This window comes from Bos taurus, chromosome 7 (assembly GCF_002263795.3).
Source record: "Bos taurus isolate L1 Dominette 01449 registration number 42190680 breed Hereford chromosome 7, ARS-UCD2.0, whole genome shotgun sequence".
Lineage (NCBI taxonomy): Eukaryota > Metazoa > Chordata > Mammalia > Artiodactyla > Bovidae > Bos > Bos taurus.
In genome coordinates this window covers 81441007-81462799 of record NC_037334.1, presented here as the reverse complement: position 1 = coordinate 81462799, position 21793 = coordinate 81441007, and the positions used below count along the sequence as shown (strand labels likewise).

General features: G+C 34.3%; 1 protein-coding gene across 13 annotated transcripts in view; it reads left to right on the top strand.

The window, feature by feature from the left end:
- The window catches only part of SSBP2 (single stranded DNA binding protein 2), a 309901-nt gene that overhangs the window by 248704 nt on the left and 39404 nt on the right, over positions 1 to 21793 (top strand). For 9 of the 13 annotated variants that reach the window (XM_005209713.5, XM_059888395.1, XM_005209711.5 and 6 more), the window contains 4 exons: positions 6071 to 6137; positions 6876 to 6946; positions 14981 to 15072; positions 20515 to 20563. In XM_005209713.5, the coding sequence (XP_005209770.1) occupies positions 6071 to 6137; positions 6876 to 6946; positions 14981 to 15072; positions 20515 to 20563 (279 nt within the window). The remainder of the gene's footprint in view (positions 1 to 6070; positions 6138 to 6875; positions 6947 to 14980; positions 15073 to 20514; positions 20564 to 21793) is intronic. The other 4 variants (NM_001035478.1, XM_005209715.5, XM_059888396.1 and 1 more) reach the window with 1 other exon arrangement.

The window sequence follows — 21793 nt, the reverse complement described above, 5'->3', positions numbered from 1 at the left end:
TGCAGGCCATAAGGGAATGGCATGATATATTTAGAGTAATGAAAGGGAGAAATCAACCAAGACTACTCTATCCAGCAAGACTCTCACTTAGATTAGATGGAAAAAGCAAAACCTTTACAGACAACCAAAAGTTAAGAGCACTACCAAACCAGCTTTATAACAAATGCTAAAAGAACCTTCTCTAGGTAGAAAAGGCCACAACTAGATACAAGAAAATTACAAATGGGAAAGTTCACTGGTAAAAGCAGACATACAGTAAAGGTGGGAAATCATCCACACAAATAAGATATCAAATCCAGCAATCATAAGAAGAAAGTAATAGTGCAGGATATTGGAAATGCATTTGAAATTAAGAGACTAGCAACTTAAAACAGTCTGTGTATACATGAACTGCTATATCAAATCCTCATGGTAACCACAAATCAAAAATCTACAATATACACACAAAAAAGAAAAAGGAATCTAAACACAACACTAAAGACAATCATGCAACTACCAGAGAAGAGAACAAAAGACAAAGAGAAGGAAAAAAGACCTATAAAAACAATCCCAAAACAATTAGCAAAATGACCATAAGAACCTATATATCAGTATTACTTTAACCGTAAATGGATTAAATGCTCCACCCAAAAGACACAGACTGGCTAAATGGCTACAAAAATAAGACCCATGCATATGCTGTCTACAAGAGACCCACTTTAGGTCTAGGGACACATAAAGACTGAAAGTGAGGAGGTGGAAAAAGATTTCTCATGCAAATGGAAATTTTTTTTAAAAAGCTGGAATAGTAATGCTCATATCAGACAAAATAGACTTTAAAATAAAAAATGTTATAAGAAGGATACTGCATATGATTAAGGGATCAATCCAAGAAGATAATAACAATTGTAAACATATATGCACCCAACATAGGAGCACTTCAATATATATAAGGCAAATACAGTCATAAAAAGAGAAACCGACAGTAACACAGTAAAAGTGGGGGACTTTAACCTCCAACTTACATCAATAGACAGATCATCCAAACAGAAAATCATTAAGGAAGCACAGGTCTTAAACAACATATTAGACCAGATGAACTTAATTGATATTTATAGAGCATGCCATCCAAAGGCAGCAGAATACACAGTCTTCTCAAATGTGTGTAGAATATTCTCCAGGATAGATCACATACTGGACCATAAAGCAAGCCTTGATAAGTTTAAGAAAACTAAAATTATATCAATCATCTTTCCTGACCACAATGCAATAAGAGTACAAATCTACAAACAAAAATTGTAATAAAAAAAAACACGTGGAAGCTGAACAGTGTGCTACTAAACAATCAGTAGATCACTGAAGAAATCAAAGAGGAAATAAAAAAATTCCCTAGAGACAAATGAAAATGAAAATACAACAGTCCAAAACCTACGGGATATAGCAAAAGCAGCTCTAAGAGAAAATTATAGCAATACAATCTTACTACAAGAAACAAGAAAAATTTCAAATAAATGACCTAACCTGTATACCTAAAGCAACTAGAAAAAGGACAAACAAAACCCAAAGTTAGCAGAGAAAAGAAATCATAAACTCAGAGCAGAAAAGAATGAGATAGAGACCAAGAAACAGTACAAAATATCAATGAAACTAAAAGCTGCTTCTGTGAGAAGATAAACAAAATTGGTAAAGCTTTAGCCAAACTCATCAAGAAAAAAAGGGAGAGGGCTCATATCAATAAAAGCAGAAATGAAAAAGTTACAGTGAATACAGAAATATGAAGGATCGTAAGAGACAAACAACATTATGCCAATAAACTGGACAACCTAGAAGAAGCGGACAAATTCTTAGGTACAATCTTGCAAAACCAAATTAGGAAGAAATAGAAAATATGACTAGAACAATCACGAGCACTGATATCGAAACTTTGGTTTAAGAACCCCAAGCCAACAAAGAACCCCAGACTGGATGGCTTCACAGGTGAATCCTATCAAACATTTAGAGACGAGTTAACACCTATCCTTTTGAAACTGTTTCAAAAAATTACAGAGATCGGAACACTCCCAAACTCATTCTTTGAAGCCAGCCTCAAACATGGTACCAAAACAATACAAGGATACTACAAACAAAGTAACACGCCAATGTCACTGATAGACACAAAATCCTAAACAAAAGGCTAGCACACCAAATCCAACAATACATTAAAGGATCATACACCAAAATCGAGTGGGATTTATCCTGGGGATACAAGGATTGTTCCAATATCTGCAAATCAATCAGTGTGATAACCACATTAACAAATTGAATTAAAGCCATATGATAATCTCAGTAGATGCAGAAAAAGCATCTGACAAAAATCTATTATCAGTTTATAATTTAAAAAAAAAAAAAAAACTCTTCTGAAATTCAGCATAGAGGGAACATACCTAAACAGGGTAAAGCCATATATGAAAGACACACACAGAGCATCATACTCAACAGTGAAAAGCTGAAAGCATTTCGTCTTAAGATCAGGAACAATACAAGGATGTCCACTGTCACTACTTTTATTCAACATAGGTTTGGAAGTCCTAGCCATTGCAGTCAGAGAAGAAAATAAAAAGAATCCAAGTTGGAAAAGAAGAAGTAAAACTGCCACTGTAGAGGTCGTGATACTGTACATAGAAAACCCTGGCCATACTACCAGAAAACTACTAGAGCTCAACGAATTTGGTAAAGGTGCAGACTACAGAATTAATACACAGAAATGTTGCATTTCTATACACTAAGAACAAAAGATCAGAAAAAGAAGTTTAGGAAGCAATGCCATTTACATCACATCAAAAAGAATAAAACACCTAGAAATAAGCCTACCTAAGGAAGCAAACTGTATTCTGAAAACTTAAGACGCTAATGAAACAAATGGAAGATGACACAAACAGATGGAAAAATATACCATGGTTTTGGATTGAAAGAATACTGTCAAAATGACTATACTGCCCAAGGAAGTCTTCAGATTCAATGTAGTCCCTATCAAATTATCAATGGCAGTTTTTGTAGATCTAGAACAAAAAATCTTAAATTTTGACTGGAAATATGGAAAAATGAAAGACCCTAAATAACCAAAGCAATTTTCAAAAAGAAAATGGAGCTGAAGGAAGGAATCAGCTCCTTGACTTCAGACTGTACTATAAAGGTACAGTATTCAAAACAGTATAGGAGTGACATAAAGAAATATATTTGGATCATGGAGAAAGCAAAGGAGTTCCAAAAAAACATCTACTTCTGCTCAATTGACTATACTAAAGCCATTGACTATGCTAAAGCCATTGACTGTGTGGGTCACAACAAACTATGGAAAATTCTTAAAGATGGAAATACCAGACCATCTGTCTCCGGAGAAACCTGTGTGCAGGTCAAGAAACAACAGTTAGGACCAAACATGGAACTGACTGGTTCCAAATTGGGAAAAAGAGTACGACCAACCTGTATATTGTCACCCTGCTTATTTTACTTATATACAGAGTACATCACGTGAAATGTTGGCTGGATGACTCACAAGCTGGAATCAAGATTACCAGGAGAAATATCAACAACCTCAGATATGCAGATAATAACTCTCTAATGGTAGAAAGTGACAAGGATCTAAAGAGTCTCTTGATGAGGGTGAAAGAGGATAGTGAAAAAGCTGGCTTAAAACTCAGTGTTAAAAAACTAAGATCATACCATCTGGTCTCAACTTCATGGCAAATAGAAGAGGGGGGAAATGGAAGCAGTAACAGATTGTATTTTTTGGGGCTCCAAAATCACTGGTGATGGTGACTGCAACCATGAAATTAAAAGACGCTTGCTCCTTAGAAAGAAAGCTATGACAAACCTAGATAGCGTATTAAAAAGCAGACACAACACTTCACCAACAAATGTCCAAATAGTCAAAGCTATGGTTTTCCAGTAGTCATGTATGGATGTGAGAGTTGGACCGTAAAGAAAGTGAAGTGTAAGTCACTGAATTGTGTCTGACTCTTTGTGACCCCATGGGACTATACAGTCCATGGAATTCTCCAGGCCAGAATACTGGAGTGGGTACCCATTCCCTTCTCCAGGGGATCTTCCCAACCCATGGATCAAGCCCAGGTCTCCCATACTGCAGGCAGATTCTTTACCAGCTGAGCCACCAGGGAAGCCCAGGAATACTGGAGTGGGGTAGCCTATCCTTTCTCCAACAGATCTTCCTGACCCAGGACTCAAACTGGGAATCTCCTGCATTACAGGCAGGTTATTTACTAGCTGAGCTATCAAGAATTGGTGCTTTCAAATTGTGGTGCTGAAGAAGACTCTTAAGAGTCCCTTGGACTGCAAGGAGGTAAAACCAGTCAATATTAATGGAAACCAACCCTAAATATTCACTGGAAGGACTGATGCTAAAGCTGAAGCTCCAATATTTTGGCCATTTGATACAAAGAGCCAACTCATTGGAGAAGACCCTGGTGCTCAGAAGGATTGAAGACAAAAGGAGAAGGGGGCAGCAGAGAATGAAATGGTTAGATGGCATCATCAACTCAATGGACATGAATTTGAGCAAACTCTGGAGCCAGTGGAGGACAGGGAAGCCTGGAGTGTTGCAGTCCTCTGGATCACAAAGAGTCAGACACAACTTAGCAACTGAACAACAACAAATAGATCAATGGATGGAGAAGAGCGTCTTCAATAAGAGGGTCTGGGAAAATTGAACAGCTACATAGAATGAAATTAGAGCATTCTCTAACACCATGCACAAAAATAAACTCAAAAAGGATTAAAGACCTAAATGTAAAACCAGATACTATATAAAACTCTTAGAGGAAAACAAAGTCAGAACACTCTTTTACATAAATCACAACAATATCTCTTTGGCTCCACCCCCTAGAGTAATGAAAATAAAAACAAAAATAAATGGGATCTAGTTAAACCTAAAAGTATTTGCACAGCAAAGGAAACCATAGACAAAACAAAAAGACAACTTACAGAATGGGGAAAAATATTTGCAAATGATGCCGCCAATAGGGGATTAATCTCCAAATGTCTACAAACAGCTCATGCAGCTTAAGATAAAGAAACAATAAAAATTAGATCTAAATAGATGTTTCTCCAAAGAAAACATACAGATGGCCACAAAGCACATGAAAATATGCTCCACATTACCAATTATTAGAGAAATGCAAATCAAAAATAGATATCACCTCACATCTGTCAGAATGGCCATCATCAAAGTCTACAAACAATAAATGCTGGAATGGGTGTGGAGAGAAGGGAACCCGCCTACACTGTTGATGGGAATATAAATTCATACAGTCACTATGGAGAATAGTATGCAGGTTCCTTAAATGTCTAAAATAGAGCTACCATATAATATTGCAATCCCGCTCAAGGACATGTAACTGGAGAAAACTGTAATTTGAAAAGATCATGCACCCCTGTGTTCATTGCAGTACTACTTAAGAGTAGCTAAGACATGGAAGCAACCTAAATGTCCATTGAGAGAGGAATGGATAAAGAAGATGAGGTACATATATACAATGGAATATTACTCAGCCATAAAAATAATGCCATTTGCAGCAACAGGGATAGACCTAGAGATTATCATACTAAGTGAAGTAAGAGAAAGACAAGTATCATATTATATCACTTATGTGAAATCTAAAAACAGTGATACAAATGAACTTATTTACAAAGAGAAACAGATTCCCAGACTTCAAATGTATGGTTACCAAAAGGGAAAGGTGTTGGGGGGAGATAAATCAGGAGGTTGAGATAAATATATACAGACCAGTATACACAAGATAGATAATCAACAAGGACCTACTGTCTAGCACAGGGAACTGTACTCAATACTCTGTAATAACCTATAATAGAAAAGAATTTGAAAAGGAAGATACATATATTCAATATAACTGAATCACTATACTGTACACCCAAAACTAACACATTATTGTAAATAAAATATAATCCAATATAAAAAAATACAGCTTGAAAAAAATCTTGTGAAATACTCAAATGCATTCTATAATTGGTAAAAGTTCTTATTTTATAAATAGTTACAATACTTACTGCTTTTTATTTTTACTAAATATGCTAGGCACTTGGAGGTGTCCCAGGAAGTCAGCCATTACTTCCCAGTGGAATGGACCCAACTCGACAACAAGGTGACTGCTTTAAAGTAAAAGTTAAATTGATGTGCAGAATCTCAAAGGAAACCCTGTATTTATTAGGGAAGGTATTATTTGTATAGATCTTTCATAATTATATCAGTTGCATTTTACTTGGTAACGTGGCCAAGTAATTATATTTTTTGCTAACTTAATTATTTGTGATAGTGCAGTGATAACACAAGGAACAGAATAATTAAATATCCAAAATCTGTGTTTTAATGCTTAACTTCTAAAACTTTTTATATAACTTCTAGCAAGTGAGAATCAAAGTGACTATGTCACTTGTAATTTTCTCTGCCTTTTTCAGACAGAGGGGTCTGTCCACCAAAAAGATAAGCAGGAGGAAAGATGATGCTAAGCAGCAAGTGACTTACTTGATAGTTTAACAAACCCAATAATTGGGTCCGTCCACTGACCTGTTTAGGTACCACAAACATGGATGGCTCTGTTCACTGTTCTAAAAGAAGGGGAGCAAATGTTATGACAGATGTATTATAATTCAACACAGAAGAGGAAGATTTCACTTTCAAGACATTAATGGAGAGTGGGGGCAGGGACAGCCCTGTGGTAAGAGGTAGAAGAATGGCTGTGGAAGCCAAGTAGAGGTGATGTCAATAATTTAGTCCTTTAGTAAATAAGGTGTAGCACCAGGCAGAAAGGAGGCTGTAGCTTCTGATTTAGCACTCATGCTCATTACATTGCTAATATTGTCACACTTTTTTCTCTTTTTAGGTCATCCAAATATGGGTGGGCCAATGCAGAGAATGACTCCTCCAAGAGGAATGGTGCCCTTAGGACCACAGGTAAAAAGTGCAGGAAGCCAGAGGCTGAGTTTCTGCCTTCATCTTACACAAATAAACTGTATTATCTGCTGGTTTCTATTATATATATATATATATATATATATATATATATATATATAAAAAAGACTTAATATGACATAGTTTTTAAGCTCTTGAGGATATGTTGTCTATGACATGTCCAAATAGATGTAACATCAAGCCACATTTGCCCTTGGTACATTCTAGAAAATACATTGGGTAGAAATCCATTATAGTAATTATTACTAAAAAAGATAACTGTTTTTATATTGAGGAAATATGAATAATTATAGTAATTATTATAAAGGAGAACTAAGATAATTTAAAATCTAATTGAATTAAACAGAATAAGTGGCATAAAATATATTTTAAGTCTTTAATGCCACTGACCATGATATAGTACCATATTTCGAGTATGAAAACAATAGAAAACCATTTAGAAACAAACATTAAAATGGGTCTCGCTGAAAAAGTGTAATACAACAGTATACACTAGATGTTATTAGCCTACTTCTCTATCAGTTTCCCAGGAGGATACACCAAGATTGAACCTATTCAGCTGTTGATGACATTTTTTTAGTATGCTGCTCCAGGCTGTCACTTATTTTAGCTAAAACCTCTCTTTGTCTCTCTTGGGAAAACTGCCTGAGGTAGAATTTAATTTTGTAATGTTATATTTCAAAGAAGCGAATCCAGAATTCAGAGTTGTACATTTCTCCCTCATAGGTCAGAGGTCAGTGCATCATACCACTGGTTAAAAGGATCATTTACTTTTCTTATTCTCTCCAAGAACAGTCTATATAAATGATGGTTTTAGGAGCTTATTTCATGTTATATACTTTAAAAATGTTAAGTATTTTGTTGTGTGCCCAAAACAGATTTTTAAGACTCTAACCACATTTACCCAGGTAAATGTGACTTATATCTAAGAGTTCCTAATCAACATGTAATACACAGTTGACCCTTGAAAATGTGGGAGTTAGGGGCACCAAACCACTGCACAATTGAAAACCCATGTATAACTTTTGATTCCCTAAAACTTAACAGCCTACTGTTAACCAGAGACCTTACTGATAACATAAACAATTAACACATATTTTATAAATGTATTATATGTATTATATACTGTATCCTTACGATAAAGTAATATAGAGAAAAGGAAATGTTATTAAGAAAATTATAAGAAAATACAATTACAGTACAGTACTATATTTATCAATACCATAAGTTTACATCATCTAGTTTATAAGATGAATTATCTGTCAGTATCTATGTCAATATTGTCTTAAAATATGTATATACCTGCTAACAAGATTTGTCTAAGATTAAAAATATATATATTGTCTTAAATGATATGAAACACTGTATATATTACATATATTTAAAACACTAGATGTCAAAAATTAAAAGAAAAGGCGAATATATTCCTATTTATTTACAGGTATAACACTTCATGCATTGATAATGAAGAAGCAGCACTATGATAGCTTTATGGTAACCTAGTGTAATAATCAACACTTGCTTCATCATAGCCTAGCCTATACACTAATGAATGAATCATTATAACATTTTCATGGCATATAGTATTACAGGCATATTCAGAATACAGTATTTAAATATTGTCAAAATTTTTTAAACTGCTTACATGTGATGGTAGGCTGATAACATGGTTTCTCTAATTAAGGGGGAGAGAGAGAGAAGCATATACTATGGAGTAATGTAGGTGTTTGAAAGCAAAATTATAAAACAGTAAGAAAACTAAGACATTCATTTTATATTAAATATCACTCTGCTTATGCCTGAGTCTAGACTTATGTCTACATATAGTTTATGCATTCATGACATACCTTTTTCTTAATTTTCTTGCTCTTTCTAGACTATGTGTTTCATCTGCAAGTTTTTACAAATTGTTGCAAATCCACAAAAATGTTCCAATAATATATTTACTGAAAAAAGTCCACTTATAAATGGACTAGCACAGTTCAACCCCATGTTGTTCAAGGATCAACTATATAAATTGTATTGGAACATGAAGCACAAATTTTTCAGAGGTACCTATTATGTAAATATTCATGAGATTGTCAAAATAAAAAAAATTATTTAGGATAATTTATTTCCTATATATTTTCTTAAGATCTTATAAAACTCTAATCTAGATATTTAAATTATTTTTTTGCTATTTCTGCTCATATTAGGGATGGTGATTTATGGGACCAACCATCATTAATCTGTTAATGGCAATTAGAATTTATAAGATCTGTAGAATAGTTCACTGACTGACTGTACTTTTCAGTTCAGTTGCATAAGTCGTGTCTGACTCTTTGCGACCCCATGAACCGCAGCACGCCAGGCCTCCCTGTCCATCACCAACTCCCAAAGCCTACCCAAACTCATGTCCATTGAGTCAGTGACGCCATCCAGCCATCTCATCCTCTGTTATCCCCTTCTCCTCCTGCCCTCAATCTTTCCCAGCATCAGGGTCTTTTCAAATGAGTCAGCTCTTCACATCAGGTGGCCAAACCTTTGGAGTTTCAGCTTCAACTTCAGTCCTTCCAATGAACACCCAGGACTGACCTCCTTTAGAATGGACTGGTTGGATCTCCTTGCCGTCCAAGGGACTCCCAAGAGTCTTCTCCAACACCCAGTTCAAAAGCATCAATGTTTCAGTGCTCAGCCTTCTTCACAGTCCAACTCTCACATCCATACATGACCACTGGAAAAACCATAGCCTTGACTAGATGGACCTTTGTTGGCAAAGTGATGTCTCTGCTTTTTAATATGCTGTCTAGGTTGGGCATAACTTTTCTTCCAAGGAATAACTGTCTTTTAATTTCATGGCTGCAGTCACCATCTACAGTGATTTTGGAGCCCAGAAAAATAAAGTCAGCCACTGTTTCCACTGTGTCCCCATCTATTTCCCATGAAGTGATGGGACCAGATGCCATGATCTTCGTTTTAGTCTTTAATAAACGATGCCAACTAGTTTTAGAGCTATATACAACTTGAAGAATTTTTTTTCTCAAAAGATTTTCATAATAGATACATTTTGAATATATGTCAAAAGTTGATGTCTATAATTTAGTTATTCTTCATTCAGGTCACTTTTTTTTGGCTAGCTGCTCTTTGAGTTTTTGTCATTCCAGACCAATATTTTCAACACTTTTAAAAATTAGAGTCTGATTTGAGTAAGTTTTTCAGTATTTGAAAGATATACTGATGCTTACCTAAGCTATTGAACATATGAATACTTAGATCTCATTTGAAAATGCAAAAGTAGAAAAGCATACTGGTCTTTATATTTTAAAATGTCGAGCCAAAAATTTATGTGTTTTGTGTTTTAAGTAAATTACAACAGAAAGTAAGAAAACACTTCTGGTGAGTAGTCTCTTCAGATCAGATCAGATCAGATCAGTCGCTCAGTCATGTCCGACTCTTTGTGACCCCATGAATCGCAGCATGCCAGGCCTCCCTGTCCATCACCAACTCCTGGAGTTCACCCAGACTCACGTCCATCGAGTCAGTGATGCCATCCAGCCATCTCATCCTCTGTCGTCCCCTTCTCCTCTTGCCCCCAATCTGTCCCAGCATCAGAGTCTTTTCCAATGAGTCAACTCTTCGCATGAGGTGGCCAAAGTAAAGTACTGGAGTTTCAGCTTTAGCATCATTCCTTCCAAAGAAATCCCAGGGCTGATCTTCAGAATGGACTGGTTGGATCTCCTTGCAGTCCAAGGGACTCTCAAGAGTCTTCTCCAACACTACAGTTCAAAAGCATCAATTCTTCAGCACTCAGCTTTCTTCACAGTCCAACTCTCACATCCATACATGACCACTGGAAAAACCATAGCCTTGACTAGATGAACCTTTGTTGGCAAAGTAATGTCTCTGCTTTTCAATATGCTATCTAGGTTGGTCATAACTTTTCTTCCAAGGAATAAGCGTCTTTTAATTTCATGCCTGCAGTCACCATATGCAGTGATTTTGGAGCCCAGAAAAATAAAGTCTGACACTGTTTCCACTGTTTCCCCATCTATTTCTCTTACTGAAGAGTTTTACTCAGTTTATCATAAAGCATGAATTCTTTCTTTGCATTTTCAAACCTAAAGAGAGTAGTTTATTTCTTCCATTTAGATTAATATCTTTGCTATCTATTTCTTTATAATTTGGGGGAAGTAAAGTGTTCTGGTATGAATTTACCTCAGAAACCAGAAATGCCTGCAACAACTTATGTAACACTGTATTTAACTATAAAAGATTAAATGAAATTGTTTATACATATCATGTACTTAAATGAAAACAGGAATCATATTCATATGAATGATACAGTAGGTTAAACATGAAGAAAAATCATTTGAATTGAGAGATTCTTATATTTACTTATAACACCTGGTATATGTAACATATGGATTATAAACTGTGAGATCTGTAATACAAAGTTAGCTGTGTTTCTTAAAAGAGAAAAAAAAGACTCTCATGACAGATATTTAATAATACAGATACTACCCAAGAACAGAATGCTTCTGCTTTTTTATAGCTGAATTATAGAAGCATCTCTGGAATATTGTTTCTAGTTTTATGCACAAACAAAATACATATCTCCTTTGTATCACAGATATTATTTCCAGGTTTTTCAGCTTAATACCAATGTGGTGAAGAGGGACAGTAGTTATCTATTAAAATAATTGAATTCCTAAAAGAAATATATATATATTCTGCTGCTGAAGGCAAAATGCACACTAGAATATAGTAAATATATGATTAAAACCTACTGCATGGAGGAAGAAATAAAACTTTGCTCCAAATCCTGGTATATTTCTACCACCCCTTAATTTATTTTAAATCAAAGTTCAGTGGTAATACATGATTTTTAGACTGATATCAGTATCCTTTCAATGGAAAAGCAGAATTACTTATTCAATCTAGAAAAATGTCTTCCCTAATATCATATTTGAAGTCATTTTTCTGTGTGGCTCTTGTAATAATATATTGTTAGCTTGTCTGCGTTCTTAGGCTCAGCAGATACATGTGATTAACAGAAAACTTCAAGACTCTCCAACTAGTTCTAGTTCTTTTAGAAATCTGGAGGAAAAGTGAGTTATATGCAAACAGGAACATATCATGGCTTCCAAGTCAAATACTTAGGGTGAAGAAATGCTAAGATTTTAAGAGGAAGTACACTAATTCTGTATTTTCACATCTAAGATGGGAAGTGGAATTTAGTTCAGTATAATAACTTTCTAGAAATTTAACTGCCCAATCACGGAAACACTCTTTGTAAATTTTCCAGGCAGAGTCTGAACAGTCCTTTGTCAGGACCATTGCATTGGGAGAGAGATTAAACCAGATGGAATTGTATAGCTGCCATCAGCTTTAAAATTCAGTGATTCCAAATTAGCTCTTCCCATTCTGCCTTTGTTACCCATTAGAAAGACTGTTGTTATTCTTTCTTATCTTCCTGTTTTCTGTTTGCTTCAGATTATTTGCAAAATTAAAATATTATAAGTTTCTCAAAATATGTATTGGGTAATTTCTTACGGACATCCTGTAACACTTATGAACTGTGATACATGAGCATTGGATCTACACAGATAAGTAGAACAGATTCTACCTTCAGGTACTTATTGTTTAGCATGAGATGCAGATACATAAAGAAAAACTATTAAACAGTAGGAAAAAAGTCAAAAAAAGAAATATACATTCTCTGGCAGGGAGTCATTACGTCAAAAGCATGTAATTTTGTTAGGATTGAGGGCCCAAGGGAAAATGAGAAGACTCATTTAAGTTGGTCCCTTATTAACAGTGTAAGCAGTTAGCAACTGCAGTTTTTGAGCACCAGGTATCTTGCCTTTAATACATCAAGCACTATAATAGGTGTTGTGTACGATTTCATTTTTCCTCCAATAAGCTTATAAGAGAGTTGATGTTATCACTTTGTAGATAGGAAAGTTAAGGTTGAATGGATCATTGGGAGAATCTGACCAGTAAACACACGTATAGAAAGGGGAGCAGAGGAAATGGGGCAGGGGAAACAGATTTTCAAACCACTATCTATGTCCAGAGCTATGAGCAAAACAAATGTATCCGTCAATAAAACAAAACATAGACCTTCTAGGGTCAAAAATGAGGGGAGTTTATTTTATGAAGAATTTCTGTTATAGTCTGTCATGTGGATTTTGTTCCCAGTGACGGATTTTCTTCTCAGAGACTCCTTGCTAATACTGCTGCTGCCATCCCCATGTATGACCCAGAGGTTAAGAGAAATAGCTCTCTCAGCTATGGATAGATACCATTCTCCTGTTCCATAGCACCTCATTTGAGACATTTAAATATGATGTCTTAATAATGAGAACAACATGTAACTAGGTAGGTTTATTTACAAACTGGCTTACTCCCTGGAGTTAACAGACCTCCTCTCATTGAATATTTCCTTGTCATCTTAGCACCTACTACACAGAAGGCCATAGCAGATGAGTTATCATGAGTGTAAAAGGCCACTGCGTGTTTCTAAACCACAGGAAATTCAGTCATCTGGAGGGTGGAGGTGGGGGTAAGGGAAGAAAGTAAATATGATAGGAAATGAGGGCAGCTAAGGCTGGTCTGTGAATAACATCATAGGGCCATGCTGAAGGAAAGACTTCATTTGATAGACAGTGTGGGTCATCATGGCTTTTAAGCAACATAAAGAGGACTGAGTTTAAGAAGCACAGTTCTGGAGTCAGTATGGAGAATAGATTGGGAGGGGGAGAGGCTTAGTCAGAGAGACCAACTAAGAGAGTACAGTCGTGTCAGTAAATGGCAGAGATGAGTGATATGAAGGGAGCAGTATTTCAAGAGCTATTTCACAGGTAGAATCAATAGACCTTGGTAACTGACTGGATACGGAAATTGAAATAAAAGGAAGAAACATCAAGGAGCTCCCAGAGGTTCTTAGCCTAGACTACTGTATAGAAGGTGATGCCACAGAACTGACTGAGGAAGGCAGTATAAAGAACGCAGCTGTGAGAAGAGAAAATGGAGGTGACTTTTAGGTATGTTGAGTGTGAAATGGTATCCAGATAGAAACAACCAATATGAAGTTCAACATGTGAGTTGTCTAAGGGCTTAGGGGAGACATCATGACAAAATGGATTTGAGATTCCTAACATATAAATAATTGTTGAACTAATGGTAGCAGATAAGTTTACCCATAAATGCATATTTATTTAGAAGGATGCTGTGGCTAGAACTCGGAGAAAAGCAATATTTAAAGAGTTGGCAAAATAAAAGGAATCAGCAAAGGAAACTGAAGAATGGTCAGAGAAGTTGGAGGAATAGTAATGTCAGAAAGCCAAGCATGAAGTATACTAGTTGATAGTTTAAAATATATTAATATGATCATATTAAAATTAATCTTTTGGCCCTTATGGAAACTAACCTGATATGTACATTACATGTTTTTATTTTTTGAATGCACATAACATTCAAATATTGACAGAAGTCTGTCGAATCATAATTCACACGTGCATATTTTAAGTATACTTAAGTGTTCGTATATTTTTGTGGATTTGTATACTAGTACATTTTTTTCTGGAATATATTATTTTGCAGACAGAAGTTCACATTCAACTTGCTTATATTAGATTCACCTGTTTGTTTTCAGACTACATAATTGTTCTGATTCTGACAGTTTCAAACATATTGACTTAGTCTTTTCTTTAAAAACAGAGTTTGGGATTTATGAAATGTCTTGCTTGAAAAAGTTCACTGTTGTACAGATATCAAGAAATTAAGATAATTGAATATTACAATTGTAAACATACCTTAATCATTTAACATGCTCCAATGATCATACATATTCACGTAGTTTTAAAAAGACACAAACCAATGTAACTGCTAAATAGAAGCAAAAGTACACGAGTGGACCCTTCAGAGAATGAATTGCACAGGCCTTATCCAACCAGGAGTTATGTAGGGAAATCATTAACCTGCTCTCTTTCTTTCCCCCCTCCTCTTTGGTTTTGTTTTTTTGTTTTGTGGTAGTCTGACCCTTGGTTATCATTACAGAACTATGGAGGTGCAATGAGACCCCCACTGAATGCTTTAGGTGGCCCCGGAATGCCTGGAATGAACATGTAAGCAAAATGCTATATTGTCCTGTAAACTGTTCTGTTTTCTGTCTTCTAAAGTCACACCAATTTGTAACACAATTTAAGCTAAATTTCTTTGTAATGTAAAATGAAACGACAGTATAAATGAACTAAATGTGAACTGTGGTGTTTGCTTCGTTTTCACAACATAGTCTCTGTTTTTCTGCCTTCCTTTGCAACCTTTTTTTTCCATTTCAAATGCCAACTTTTAGCCTGATTTTCATGTTCTATGTATCATAAAAATGAATCTCTTGTAAATAAGCACATAGTACTCATGCAGTCCATACAAAAATATGAAGAGATGACACCAAGACCATGACTTAACCCTCCAGAAGTAGACAAGTGAATATTGTTCATTGTAACAGATACAGTATGATTCCTATGAGTTTTAAACTTTTAGAAATATGTATACCTATAGATGTCCTTCCTAAAGATAGATGTATATTTGCTTTGTTGGGACCACTGTTAACTCAGGAAGAAGTTTCTAGTAGTTTCTTCTTTATTAAAGAACTTTCCATAGTATAATTTCTTTTGAAAATTCAAGATATACTTAGGGAGTAAACTAATAGACTTTTTTTGTTTTTGTTTTTTACTGTAAAGGCCTTTCAAAACCAAAGAGAGCAGTTACTTCTATCAATCAATAGAATGCAATTTGTTAAGGAGTTTTAATTTCTTTTCCATTGTCTTACTTGCCCTCAAAGTTCCATATACACCCAGAACTTGTTAATGGCCTTCATTAATTCATTAGAAGATCAATTCCATGATGTGGCCTAAAGAAAATTTATCAGAAATAATGAAAGAGTTCTGTTTATGGCTTGGGTAGTCTCATCTATTTCCATATTCCCCATTAGTCCATGTTTTGGTTACTTATCTATCAAACTACACGACTCTGCCATCATTTAATGGCATTGAAAATATACTGAGGTAAGCTTCGTTTGATGTCCATAGGGATTTGTTTAAGTTTCTGGAACCATTTTCATGGAAAGCAGTTTTGCCTAAAATAGAAAATAGGTTAATAGGTGGATACCAACCAGGCTTAAAACTGACAGAACAAGGGGGAAAAAGGAGGTCAGATTTTCCTATCCCATCTTTTTACTTTTAAAGTAAAAATGGATAGACATGAAGTCTTTTCTTAAATTCCTCAAAGGTTTAACCTTATTAATGATTGCTACAAAAAGGAGTGATATTTTGTGCTTATATCAAAAGCTGAAACTCTCAATAATAGGATTTAGATATATATAAAATTTACCTAAGATTCTGACTTTAAAGTGAAATAGCTTCTAAAGGATAATTTGAATTCTATGTATAGATGTTAAGGAGTATACATTTTGAATGCTGTGATCAACCCAGAATTCTCATTAAATATTAAGAATGTATCTAATATCATTTGGTATATTACTCATCATGATAATTAGTGATGTGGTCGACTTTAGATCAACTTGGTTTTGCTAGTATAAGAAAAGTCATTCTCATGTGACCACTGGAAATCAGATAGCTGCTTAAAATTGTCTCATTTCTTTCTCACATACATTTAAACATACTTATGGGTGTATTTAATTCCATAGACTATGAAGACTAAAAGTATGGCTGAAAATTTCAAATGATTATTTCTGTTGGTGTTTGGGTTTCTCATTTTAATATATCCAGATATTTTAAAATATTTTTATTATATATTATTTTACTATATGTATAATTTCCGGCTTTTAAAGAAATCTTAAGCTTTAAAGATTGACATTCCATTAATTACTATTGACTGTTATTTGGGGTCTTATATAATTTTAAGTTTTCTATAAATTAGGATTCCTTTAAGGAAATATTTATGATGAATATTTCCCTCTAACAGAGAAAGTTCTGAAATATGGACGATCTAAACAGAGAGACTCATTGTTTTATTGATTTTGGCCCCAATAAAGCAAAAGTGAATTTAAAGAGACATAAATAAACCGTATTATTGTCTCCACTGTACTCAATAAATTTTATTGAAATTCACTCCATAATTATCATTAAAACAAATTAAATCTTACTATGTAATGGCAAGTAAGTATTTCTAACTGAAATTATGACTTTCTTCATGTCATTATTTTACATGTTGGATAAATTAAAAATTAAAGGAAAGGGCATTAGAGTTAGTGTTACTTAGGCTAGGGCTTCCCTGGTGGCTCAGTGGTAAAAAAGCCTCCTGCCAGTGCAGAAGACACGGGTTCAGTCCCTGGGTCAAGAAGATCCCCTGGAGAAGGAAATAACAACCCACTCCAGTATTCTTCCCTGGGAAATCCCAAGGACAGAGCAGTCTGGCGGGCGGCAAAAGAGCTGGGCATGCCTTAGCGACCGAACGACAGGCACCACGTTGGGCTACGTCTTTAATAGTCTAGACATTTGTGTTGGGATCAGGAGGGATCTACCAGAGGATCATAGCTGGATGAGGTTTCTTTAGTTTGTCACTTTTCATTATTTGATAGCAAAATGTAATGATAGTAAAAAAATACCCAGCCCTGGTCATGAAAGTAAATAAATACCATATTCTAACTGCAGCTTTCTCTCTTACTGAAACCAAACCATTTGGAACAAAATTTTGATTATTTTGTTGTTAAAAAACATACTGGTCATCTCCAAAGAAAATGGTTATTTTGGTATGATTTTTATATTTCCATGCTCTAAACTCAGGGTAAATCATATGCAGTGTCATCTAAAATTAAAATAAGAGCCTATTTTTAGTGTTTCTATAGCTAGTACTATATATTTAGAATTAAAATTCAATATCAATTTCAGTAACTTAAAGTAGAATTTACAAACTGTAACCACAATGTAAATGTTTTCAAATGCATCATAGATTTTTAAAAGAAAACTGTATTTTTAAATAAAGTACATTTTTACAAATTTAAAAAGAATGTAAGATTCAGCATTTTAAAACATTTCTAATTCAACTTTGTGTCCCTTGGTATTTTATAGGAACTAAAAGGACAAATAATTTCAAAGGATCTAGACCCTTTAGGTTCTAGATCATACCCTATAGAATTAGAAGGTTTACATAGTTATTATCTTGAAATGAAATGACTGAATTATGGAAGAAAAGATATTTTTTCTCTTTGGTAGTCATGGTTGCCTTCATTTCATCATATCCATACACCCTACCAAAAATTAAAGACTTTTTTTTTTTTGCAAGCTTAAAAAGATGAGTTTATTTGGGAATAGCAGAGGAATTGTAATTTGGGACAAGCAGATTGCAGCAAGCTACAACTGAGTCCGTTAGGTTTGAGGTCTAGGTAGTATTTATGAGTAGGAAATGTAAAGAGAGGAGAGTTCAGTTAGAATCAGTTAAAACAAAAAACAAAGGAAGACCAGCCTTGAAAACTCCCTAAGTAAACAACATTCTTTTAAACTTCATTTTTCTCTTTATTTTTAAATGAGATTAACTGATTCTACTTCAAACTATACTTATGTAGAAATTTACATTCAAAATAATACCTATAGTTTGTAGATTATTCTCTTGATAATACTGATGGCCCTCAAAAGTAGAGAAAACTTACTGCACTTAAGAAGTTGTTCTAATAGAACTACTCACTACTATAACCCTCACTTTATTTGATAGTATTTGCAAAACTTAAAGTGTTTTCTAACACAGTGGTAATGATAGGGGAAATTTAGCTTATCCAAATGAATACTTAACCCATTACAGTAAAATGCAATTTATTATGAAATACATGGTGAGCTGAGACATTAGTATTTGTCAAACAGTTGAAATGCATAAAAGGTATTTTATGGTTCTTAGAATAAATTTAGCGTAATTTAATTTTTATTTATTTGTTTAATTAATATTTAGTTTAACATATTAACATTAAGCAAATTTTAAGTAAAAATTATATTTAATATATCTTATTCACACAGTCCTTGTTTAAACATAATACTTCAGAATTATGAAATTATCTGCATATCATTGCAAACAATTTTTGGCCATGATTTGGATATATATATTGTTATCTTGTTGTAAGATAAGTATTTCCTAATTTCTCCACTGTATTTTATTTAACATCAAGCAAGTCAAATATTTCACTTGATCAACATATATCCTGTGCTTAACCTCAGTTTCTGCCCATTAAGACATTGAATCCTCTATGTAAAATCACCTTTCTAAAGTGCTCCAGTAACTAATTGTAAAGTCATCATCATCATCTTAGAGAGGAATTATTTCCAGAAACAATACATGTGTCCCTCACCTTCTGGCTGTGCATAATATTTTGACCAGTATTTTGACTCCAACATCTTATTTCCCCCTCTATTCCTCCAACAGAATTGGGTAAAATTGTACTTGGGCATCCTGCTGGAGCCTAAGGACAATTTCTCATGCCCTTCCCTGCTGTTTGCATTCCTTGGAATCCCAAAATAATACTCAAAACAGTTCTAAATATTCCAACCAAACATGGGTAATACAGCTAACTTGGACAATTTCTATCTAACATTTAGAATTTTAGGTTTAAGGTCCATAGAGTAAGAATCAGGGGACTTTTTTTTTTTTTTTTAATTAAAAAGCTCAGTGTTTTCATTGATATTAGAGGGAAAGGAGTTTTGAGTGACCCTAATTACAAAGGACATGCTAACAGTAGTCTCCTTCTCATCAGGCAGTATTTATTCAGGTGCAGTTAATACTAAAAGCATATGGACAGGAGAACTTTTTAACTTAACTAGGCATTAATTTTGTTTTAAAATCATTATGTCTTTAAGCTATAGAATAGGGAGCATGCTTCTCCACCCTAACATGAAGCAATGTATTGACATATGTTGGCATAGCTTACCTCCTGTTTTTTCCCCCCAAGATTTACTCTGACCACCGTCTTGAACTACAATTATGAAAACAAGAAATGTGATCCCCTTGTTTAATAGTAACTAAATTGTCAGCACTGAAAGATAGATTGACATATAGATGTATAAAGTAATGTGATATTCTATGCAAATTTTTTGAAGAGGAGGGAACTTTTATATACATTTATTTGTAGCTTAATACAAGCAATAATTTTATATATAATACTATTTTACAATTTCATTTTGAATGATACAGAAAGGACTTATATTGATGTCACATTTATAGTTTGTATTTATCTCATAATTAGTTATTTTTACTCCAAAAGCAGATTCTTATAATGATTCAATATATGTATATATATATTTACTGCTATAGGTGATTACCACTTTTAGTGGTTATTATAATAACTGAACCTAGTAGTTTGATTTGGAAAGAAAGCTGTTTGGGGAATGATAAGGCTTTTGGATTTTAGTAATTAAAAAAGCTGTGAGAATATAAAGAGTAATTGCAGTGCTGAACTAGAACAGCATGGTAACTGAATTATAAATGTTAGTATTTTATGATGTTGTTGCTTATTGTGAAACATTCAGAGCATGAATTAAAATTTCATTTATCATATTGTCTTGTAGGGGCCCAGGTGGTGGTAGACCTTGGCCAAACCCGACAAATGCCAATTCAGTGAGTACATATATATTTTTTTTCACTTTCTTTGTGCTTTGTAACAGTTAACAACAAAAATCTGTTCCTTTTGAGAGCCCCACAATTGGTCATATTAACCTTTTTTAAGTAATAATTCAAAAGTATTTTTATATGTTCTTAGAAAAATATGTATAATCCTTGAAGTTATGTGATTTGTTTCACTTCAAGATGTAAGGTAAAGATGCATTCTATGTAGATTAACGGACATTCAAAAATAGAGGAATAGTGTGATTTATTGCAAAAAGAATACTGCAGTAGCCTACATTTATCATAAAATCTATCATATAATGAATTCACCTATAAAATAACTATAGTAATTACTAAATTGCCAAATAAACCCAATTATGACCAGGTATTATGATTCTGTTTGCTGTTCTAGTTGTACTAGGCTTGCTGTCTCGCTGCTCCAGGAAACAAGTGTAGCTTTGCCTTGTGCCTATGGACTAAACTGCCGTCCTTAGGCTTGTATCCATGGTATCTATGTATCTGGCATCATGGGAGTTTTCCTTATCATTTTGTGGCTGTGATTTGACTGCATAAATATATTTGTTTCTTAATAATGTCACAAATGTAGGCATAGGTTAAAATTTAAGCTTTCAGTCTTTAAAATAATACTTTAAATCTACTGACCCAGGAAATAGCTTTCTTGACTTTTGAAACCTTGGGTTCATATGTGAGAGAGTTCTCCTCCGTACATCTGTGTAGTATGTGCACTGCACAAAGATGCCTGAGTCAGAGTCAGCAGGAGACCGGAAGATAGCTGGTTTCCAGTCGTGAAGTCTGTGGAGTATTTACCCAGAAGGGATGCCTTTTGCTTATATGCAGGTACCTACATTGACTAGCAGTGGCCTTAATTCTGAATAAACATGAAACTGATCCAATGTTTAACATTAATTTAAATTTTAAGAAAATGTAAATTTGTGAAGTGTGGATGGTATGGACTTCCCATGTAGCTCAGCTGGTAAAGAATCCACCTGCAAGGCAGGAGACTCCAGTTCAATTCCTGGGTGTGCAAGATCTGCTGGAGAAGGGATAGGCTACCCACCCCAGTATCCTTGGGCTTCCCTGGTGGATGGTATAGACAGAATCATCCTGAATCTATTTCTGTTCTAAAGTAGAAATCACTTACTTCTCATATTAAGTAACTGTCATATTTTTAGAGAAAATGTTTAATCTGTATTACTTGCCTATCTCTTAGATTCAATAGCT